The sequence below is a fragment of the Silurus meridionalis genome, chromosome 26 (genome assembly GCF_014805685.1).
Source record: "Silurus meridionalis isolate SWU-2019-XX chromosome 26, ASM1480568v1, whole genome shotgun sequence".
NCBI lineage: Eukaryota > Metazoa > Chordata > Actinopteri > Siluriformes > Siluridae > Silurus > Silurus meridionalis.
Window position 1 is genome coordinate 4,681,299 of NC_060909.1, and position 9,993 is coordinate 4,691,291.

Here is a 9,993-nt window from a genome sequence, read left to right on the forward strand (position 1 = left end):
ATTTGCAATTTTAAATATCCAGCCCCCATTCTTCAATCTAGAGCTATAGAAGTTCTCTGGGAGTATTTATCTCACTTCAGCACACTAAACTGTATTATGTTTGGCGTCCTAGACATTTCCTATGCTATGTAAAATCGCAGATGCTGTCTTGCACTGAAGAACATTTTATGGAAGTTAAGCTTTTAAAACATCATGTGCCCCAAACTGTTGGAGGCACACATTTGTATAGGATGTCTTTGGGAAAACTAGCATTCAATTTTCCATTCACTTGAGCTACGAGACCCAAAATCTGTTCCAGCATGACATTGCCCCTGTGCACAAAGCCAGTTCCATGAAGACATGGTTTTAAGTGGATCTTGAACGGTCCGCTAAAGAGCTCAACCCTACTAAACTCCTTTGGGATGAACGCTGACTGCACTCTAGGCCTCCTCATTCTGCATCAGTACCTGACTTTAGTGCCCCTATGTTTGAATGAAATATTCACACTTCAAAATCTAGTGGAACAGAAGAGTTGAGGTTATTTTAATAGCAAATAGGGACTAAGTGTGAAATAGGATGTTCAAAAAAGCACATGGAATCCTATGGTCAAGTGTCCACAAACTTTTATCCATATTGGGCATGTTTCTGTTTTGCATAAATCAAGTTGAAGTCTGAAAATGGATAAAACTTACATTTTAACTATGTTTTGATTCAACAACTTGGTCAACGTTTGTCATTCATTTTGCTTGTATATTAGACTTTATAAACAGGTGGTCCCTGAGTTATGATGTGTCCACTTAGGATTTTGTTTTACATTTTATGATGACGATAGCGTGAAGTTTCACGCGGCAGGCAAACCTAGCAGCGTATATGCAGTGCGATACACTGGGACGCTGCCAGGATGTACGCATCTCCCACCTTGTAAGAAGCCTTACTCTCGCCAGCGATTTTAGAGTGTTAGAGCACTTTTTTTTTTGTGTTTTTGGTGTTTCCAAGCCCACTTTTAGCTTTTGTCTCTCTCCTTTTTATTTCCGTTAGACACTGAAACTGCTCCGTCTTCGCCCTCCACTCACGAATCGGCGCACATATATACATGTAACGTTTACACAGTATGGTTCTGTAAATTGTTCTGTTTGGCTAAATAATGTACTGTTATTTGTTAAATTATAACAAAAAACCTACAGTATACTACACATTCTGATCAGCATTCTTTTGGGTAGAATTGTCCCGTTTTATCACGGTTCGCATCTCGCGCCCCCCGTTTGTCACGGAATTGCATTTGCCACATAACTTTGTTTGGCTGATTTTCCCAGTCTCTCGCGGATAGACCAAAAAACTTATAGGAAATTGTTTTAATTTATTTTTTTTATTGAGTTTTATGTTGAAATAATGACATTTATTAATAAAATTATAATTATTAATTATAAAATGAAGTAAAATGTTAGTACAGTACAGTTCTATATATAAAAAAAGCATTTTTTGGGTGTGGAACGTAACCACCTGCGATAAAGGGGGGATTACTGTACCTGTATTCTATACATTTACATTTGCGGCATTTAGCAGATGTCCTTGTAGAAGTCTATCGGGGTCCCCTACTGTTTTTAACCAGACAGATAAGACCAAACATCTTGACTGTTCATTGCACACAGAACATCACAATTATTCAAACCAAAAGAATCTCAAATTTGGTTGAAGTTTTGAAACTCGAACAAGTCTATAAAGCGGCATGCTTTATTTGGTGTCTCTGTACCACATTTCCAGAACTCATGTCTAGGGTAGACTACCATCATACTGGTAAAAAAAAAAAGCCTTCATAACTGACAGGCAACAAAAGGGACAGACATGCCGAGACACATCCTCGTCCTGATTAGTTGATGTTGGTGGTCCATGTTATTTTTTTTTCCCCCCTGATCAGGAAAAAAAACACAAAGACTGACATTTTTGGCTCTAAGCAAAAAACTTCTGCCTCAGCATAAGGTCAATTTAGCCAAAAATCCCAACCTAAAACTTATTGCCTTCACCTGTAAGTGCTGCTCTTTTCCATACTAATTAATCTATTATTAATAAATGCAATTTGAGTCCAATAAAACATGTCTAATCATTTCAATGTGGTGATCAGGAGGGAAGTAATGAAAGAGTGGTGTGTGTGTGTGTGTGTGTGTGTGTGTGTGTGTGTGTGTGTGTGTGTGTGTGTATAGAGATGGAAAGAGACTAAATTAAATTGTTTGATATGAATGCCCCTCAGAGAAGTAGTCTCAGTTAGAACAGTTTCCATGACTACCAAGGGTGTACTATAAAATGTGTGTGTGAGAGAGAAGAGAGGAGGTCAGTCTGAATTTGTTTGGCTGTCATCACATCAAACAGCATACACACTTCTTTTAATACAAAGTCAAAGTGGTACATCAGCAGGGATTGGTGCAGGCTCTCTCTACGTTCACCTCTCCCACACTCTGTCTACTGAGCACAAAAGCATCACAAATGCAAACAGGTTACAATTAAACATCATTTGGGCTTCATCATTAGCCTCTGACTGAGTGTATTTGCACGAAATGATGAGCTGTTTGAAATAATGGACTTGAGAATACACAATAAACAATTCCTGGATTAGTCTAGACTGAGCTCGTCATTACACGAAGCTGGACAGGAGAATTTAATGCTTTGTGATCTGTTTGTTTGCAGAGGACCTACATCACCCGAGAGATCATCGCCACAGATGGGGGGAACCGGAGCAGCTCTGTCGAGTTGGCCGTCACCATCACTAACGTGAAAAACCAACCTCCTCAATGGGAGAAGGAGAGCTATGAAGTAGTCATACCGGAGAACACTGTCAGAGACACTCCTATCGTGGTACGATTCCCACACACTCAATGGCATGTAGATTCCATCATGTGTGAAAGTCAGGTCGAGGTTTATTCATCATTTACACATTACGTCAAGGCCTTGACATGCTTATGGCAAGAATGTGGTTTATTTCTAAGGTAGGAAATATGCAAAACACACACACAAATAAAGGTGAAATAACCACAGGTCGTTTGAACAGTTCTGCATTTAAGCGTCCATCACTGCACACTTCAACAATGACGGGACTGTAGTGAATGGACATTCCGTGACACCAAGATGAGGATGGGTTCTATTTTTAGTCTCAAGGTTTCTCCTTGATGCCATCTCGAGGGGGTTTCCATGCCAGAGTTGCCACTGGCTCAATCTTCATGGATAAACTTAAACAAACTTATAGGCACAGAACTTATACATTCTAACTTTATAGTAATATTTTATCTCTGTAAAGTTGCTTCGAGACAATGTACATTGGAACGGCGCTTTTTAGTTGTCACATTCTTCCTTCGCATATCGCAGCTTGTTAGAGATCTTTGTTCAGAGCACACGATCAGCGCCCCTGGAGCACAGAGGGGTAAAGGCCTTGCTCAAGGGCACAGGATGACTATACAGAGGCTTGAACCCCCCGACCTCCTGATCAATAACCCAGAGCCTTAACCACTGAGCCACTGAGCTACTACCTCCTGTTAAAAGCGCTATACAAAGAAAGTTCGGATTTTATTTCTATAGCGCTTTTCACAATGGACATTCTCTCTAACAGCTTTTACAGAACATAAGAATGATAGAACAAAAAATTTTACGATAAGATATTTATCCCTGATGAGCAGCCTGGGGCAACTGTGGCAAGAAAAAGCTCCCTTAGATGTTATGAGGAAGAAACCTTGAGAGGAGCCAGACTCAAAAAGCAGAACCTATCCTCATTTGGGTGATATCAAGAGTGTGATTATAAATCTTAAAACAATACAGAACACCCAAATTTAATTCTAATTAAACTTAATAATAATTAAAAATAAGTACAATAAAAATACAATCTCCAAGCCAATCCATGTCCAATATTACTGGGTGGAAATATTGTCAGTAGTTCTCAGAGTTCATATCGTTATATTAAAAACACTGACAACGACTGCGTATGAAATCAATACACCGCTTCTCTTAATTGTCCCATAGCTACAGTATACCGACGAGGATAAGTATAATCCATAAATATAGTCATATACAGTACTTTTTGTATATTGTAATATACTGAGCTGCAAGACAGTAATTAAGCGCTACATTGCGTGTTTTGTGTACGAGCTGTGACAATGTCTCTATGGGGTTGTTTAAGTCATTTCTGAGAAACAACCATCATTGAGGTGTTGTTCGATTTTAACACAGGAACACTCTATCTAATGTTTTGGATCATGGATATACTGAGTTATTAACGCTTGACAAATAACTTTGGTGAAACTAAAACCTGGTCCTGGGATATACAGAGTATCAGCTGCATAACAGTTAAAATACAAATGTTACTGCTGAATGCAATACGGTGAAACATATACTTGGTAAGACAAAAGGGTTAAAGGAATGATCTTTCAGATACAAGATGCGTGGTATAGGAAGGAAAAGTTTGATTATGGCTATGAAGCTTATAGTATATATATATATATATATATATATATATATATATATATATATATATATATATATATATATATATATATATATATATATATGAGTTATGTCAAAATAATAAGAAGCAAAAGAACCATGTGCGAAAACCAGTTTGCATGCGATCGATTGTGAAACGGAAAATGACAAAAGCTGACAACGTTGCGCTCATTTGTTATAACTAAAATATTTAGCAGGAAGCAAATCGCTCCTGTCTTGTTCAGAGAATCCAGAGTTTTACACGAGCACTGCGATAGCAAATCGTATAGGGTTAAAGCTCAACAAGATTCCCATTTTGTTCTAAACGCTACCTTGGAAGATCTGCATTTAATATACTTTGGCATCTCTCCGGTGACTGGATGAAACGATCCTAAACCTGCGCTAGTTATTTGACATGGGAGTTGACGCTCTGGCACTCTAGCCTGAGCTGTCATGTTCTGTCAGTTACCTTAGTATTCTTCCCAACCTTGCACATCTCTCTCTCTTTCACACACACACAATTACACACCCACACACTCCCACACACTCCCACGTGCGCACACACATGCTCTGTGTGCAGAAGCATCTATTTCCAACTAAATCAGTGGCAACACTGAAGAACTACAGTGTTATCATCTTGCCCATACCTACAGCTAGCATTGCACACACACACACACACACACACACACACACACACACACACACACACACACAATCTGCTTTTTCTTTGTGTATCTCAGAATAGCCAGGTGCTATTGTCTCTAGAGACTGTGTTAGTCCAGAAAGCATGCTTCCTGTTGCTGCTTTTGGCCGGACTTTTTTTTTTTTTTTTAATAAACTGCCGCGTCCTGACCGCTGGACTCCGCCAATATCTGCCTTTTTATTATTCATGAGCGTTTAATTCCCCCCCTTGTTCATTTAGTTAAGTGTGCATTGAGAATTAATTTTCTGTACCCTCTGCAATTCTTTTATATGCTATTAAGGCTTTTTTAAATATAGACGAATGCTATACTAAATGCATGAAGTCAAAAGAGGAGGGAGGGAGGGAGAGAGAGAGAGAGAGAGAGAGAGAGAGAGAGAGAGAGAGAGAGAGAGAAATTCAAACCCAATTGATCAGCGGTAGCAACGCAAGATCTACTCGTTAGTAGAGAATGCATTGAGGCCTGCTGGCTTTGTAGCAGTTCAGGAATGGAAGGACTTGTCTTGTTCTAATTGTACTTTAAAGCTACGGACTCTGAAGCTACGAACTCCATTGACACAAATCTTTCTCTCCGCACAATAAATCAAACCCAACGAGAGTTTTCATTCACTGGAATAATGCATATAGAAGAGACTTAAAGTATGTTCATGATAATCGAGTAATAAACTGGAGTGCTCCTTGTCGTTAAACCGTCAAACATCAATCATTTTTACATTTAGCGTGGATTTACTTCGATTTTGGTGTATATAGTGAATGTTCTAAAGCGTTATGCTAGAAAATAATTATGGTCCAGATATATACGTGTGTGTTAAAGGAACAAAAGGAGCACTACCCAAGGCTTATTTTAGTTCTTTCTTTTTTTTTCACCTGAAGAGTGTAACGTGGGGATTTTTAGAGACCTCACGATTATATATAATTATACGACTCTGTCCTGATTGTTGGACTCAATTTGAACTGAGTCTGAATCTAGTCATTAAACCTGCCTTAAAGTGCTCTATGTCGGTTCTACAATGTCATTATATACTATTATACTATAGATATTAAACATTTACACTCTATGGACAGCTGAGATTCTCTGTGCTTTTTGAACATCCATTTCCACATTGAGTCTCCATTTTTGGTGCAGTTATAATCGTTTCTCTTCTGGGAAGATGTTCCACTAAATTTTGGAGTGTGCTTGTGGAGATTTGGGCTCATTCAGGCTCTGATGTAGGTGAGGTGAGGAGGCTTGGCGTGCAGTCAGCGTTCCAATTAATCTCAAAGGTGTTCAGTTGGGTCGAGGTCAGAGCTCTAATGTAGGCCAGTCAAGATCTTCCACTGTAACCCATTTATAGGATATCTTCATGGAGCTGGCTTCGTGCATGTCATGCTGGGTCTTGTAGCTTAAGTGGAGGGAAAATGTTATGCTAGCAAGACATCCTATACAATCGTGAACCACGTATGGCTTGGAAAAGTCAGATGTTTTTTTTTTCCTTTTGTTCATATAGTGTATAGCAGGTATTTGGTATTTTATTTCACAGTATAAAATAATTCTGTATAAATACTGGATTTATCCTTGTCTTATTAAAAATATAATAATAAAGTCCAGTCTGTGTAATATTTATTTTATCTCTGTATGCTCTTCAGACCATGAAAGCCACTTCTCCACTGGGTGACCCCAGGGTAACTTATAACCTGGAGGATGGCATGGTACCTGAGACCAACATGCCTGTGCGTTTCTATCTGACGCCCAATCGTGAGGACGGAACAGCCTCCATCCTGGTGGCCGAGCCTCTGGATTACGAGACAACACGCAACTTTATGCTTCGTGTTCGTGCTCAGAACGTTGCTGCTGTGCCTTTAGCTGCTTTCACAACCGTGTATGTCAACCTCACAGGTAATCACTTTCACTTCCTCTGTGCTGTAAAGGCCCATTGAATGGCTCTATTCAATAATGGAGAAATATTTTATAGATTTTTTTTTATTTTTTTTTAAATTTTTTATTTTTTTCCAATAATATGAAAACGTGTGTGGTGTTGTTTTTAAACCATTTTGCAGACCATTAATAGCAGGTGAAATAAATATGTTAAATATGAATGATTTTTACTAAAATGCTAAAATTAAAAGATGTATTAATAGATGTATGAATTTGCATTTAATGGCAAATGAAGGTAATAAGTTTGGATGGATGGATGGATGGATGGATGGATGGATGGATGGATGGATGGATGGATGGGTGGATGGATGGATGAATTTATGGACAGATAATGGATTGTGATGGTAAGGTTGGATAAATAGAGAGATAGAGGGTGATGGTAGGTTTGGAAAGATAGAAAGATTGAGGTGATTGTAGGTTTGGATAGATGGATAGATGGATGGATGGATGGATGGATGGATGGATGGTAGGTTTGGATAGATAGATTGTGAAAGGTTGGAGATGATATATGGATTGCTGGAAAGAAGAATGGAGGAGGAATGGATAGATGGAGACAGAGAGCAATGGTAGGTTTGGATAGATGGAGGTATAGAAGTGATTGTAGGTTTGGATGGATGGATGGATGGATGGATGGATGGATGGAATAATGGATGCATGGATGGATGGATGGATGGATGGATGGAAAGATAAATAGATGAAAAACAGATAGATGGTAACGATAAGTTTGGATATATGGATGGATGGATGGAAAGATAAATAGATGAAAAACAGATAGATGGTAAAGATAAGTTTGTATATATGGATGAATGGACGGACGGACGGATGGATGGAAAGATGAATGGATGAAGAAACAGATAGTTGGTAATGATAAGTTTGGATATATGGAAGGATGAATGGATGGATGGAGATGATATGGATGGATTGATGGATAACAAATAAATATATAGGTGGAGATAATACATTTAGATGGTGTATGATTGAAAATGCAACATCTTGCTCCTCTGATTCCAAATTCAGCCTCCTCTGATTCCAAGCCTGGGATCAAATATAAACTTTAAATAAATTAATAAGCTAAATAAAGCATTATATTTACTATTATGCGTATTTCTCTCTATCGTGTTAATCCTCCTCACACTTAATTGGAATTCTGATATGCTGTACCTTAATCCCTAGTTCTGATCCTCTTCCTCAGATTATGAATTGGACTTACTTTATTTTCTTTTTAACTATGAAGCAACCATTGCTATTATTCCATATTTTACCACTTGCTTAACAATTTCTCCTCTACAGTGTAGCCCTGCATTTCTAATTCCACTGCAGGACGTCTCTATGCCATCCTATGTAATTTACTGGCTCTTCCCCAAAGCCATAATTGGGCTCAACTCATGCATGAATCTCTTGCTCTGTTCCATTTATGAGTGCACTCTGATACTCTAATACTGATTCGGAGAGCCTTGCACCCACTCTCCCCCACCCCCACGCCCACCCTCTGCCTAATAGTAATCCAATAATAGATTTATGATGAGGTTCTTTTAGCTGGTCCTTTCCCTACAAACGTGGACACCTTGTGTAGATCTGTAGCAGTGTTTCCCTCACTTATTTGTTTCCTCCTTCTGCAATTAAAAGCACAACGAGTAGTATATCAAAGAGAGCAGGTGAGAGAGAGAGAGAGAGAGAGAGAGAGAGAGAGAGAGAGCTTTAGGAGGAAAGGAAGAATTTGTAATGGATCTGGACCTCTTGCTTAATTCATGGATTACGACTTTGGCTGGGAGAAAATTAAAAACCCAGAAGTACATCAGATGGCAATTAGTGCCTTGGATCATTTGACCCATTAAAGATGTTGCCCTAAATTTCGCTCCTCCTCCTTCTATTACTGATGGAAGCTAGTCTCTCTCACACACCCAAACACACACACACACACGTATTTGGATGGTCAGTAAAATATTGTTTAAATGGCGATTTGGATTTTTTGTTTTGGTTCGGATGGATGGAAAGCAATGGTAGGTTTGGATAAAGATGATAGGTTTGGATGGATGGATAGCAATGGTGGGTCTGGATAGAGGAAATAGGTTTAGATGGAGATATATTTGAATGAAGATGAAAGGTTTGGATGGATGGATAGCAATGGTGGGTCTGGATAGAAGTAATAGGTTTAGATGGAGATATATTTGAATGGAGATGATAGGTTTGCAAGGATGGATAGCAATGAAAGCTTCGGTTGAAGATATATTTTCAATGGAGATAATATACTATATTTGGGTGGATCGATAGCAATAAGAGTTTTGGATGGAGATGGAAAGCATCCATCCAAAGAAGGTTTGGATGGCAATGATTAGTATGGAGGCTTTTTTTTTTAATTATATTTCATTGTTATTTATGCATTTTATTTTATTTTTAATTATTTGTTTCTGCTGTTTAGTCTAGCAACTAAAGAGAGACATTAATAAAGATTTTGGGAAGCTTAGCTGGAAGAGTAAACAAGAGTTAATGTCAAGTAGTAAATATTTGGAAACCTATCTGTGGAAACCTGAAGGCACTTCTGTAGCTGTATTTTACTTTCATTGTGGCTTTAAACTCAAAATACAGGAAATACTGTAAGTGTGGTAAACTCCATACCAGAATGTGCATTTTTGATTTCTTTATTACTGTTTTTATTACGTTTTTGTGTCCGCGTCCATCAACAGACGTCAACGACAACGTTCCATTCTTCACCTCCTCTATTTATGAGGCTTCTGTGACGGAAGGGATAGAGGTCGGGACTCTGGTGCTGCAGGTGTCTGCCACTGACCTCGATCTGGGCTTAAATGGAAAGGTACATTATGAAGTAATTGATTCACTGATTCATGAGAGTGCAAAAGATTTTATTGCTAATGTTTCTTGAGTGAAAAGAAGGAAGACAAATCTCTTACAGGTTTGCAAAAAGATGCACCACACGTTC

At 38.5% G+C, this 9,993-nt stretch overlaps 1 protein-coding gene across 1 annotated transcript in view; it reads left to right on the forward strand.

Moving 5' to 3' along the window:
• The window catches only part of si:ch211-186j3.6 (neural-cadherin), a 285,200-nt gene that overhangs the window by 128,949 nt on the left and 146,258 nt on the right, over positions 1–9,993 (forward strand). Inside the window, exons 12-14 of the mRNA XM_046840706.1 lie at positions 2,659–2,826; positions 6,767–7,016; positions 9,740–9,867. Coding sequence (XP_046696662.1) covers positions 2,659–2,826; positions 6,767–7,016; positions 9,740–9,867 — 546 coding nt within the window. The remainder of the gene's footprint in view (positions 1–2,658; positions 2,827–6,766; positions 7,017–9,739; positions 9,868–9,993) is intronic.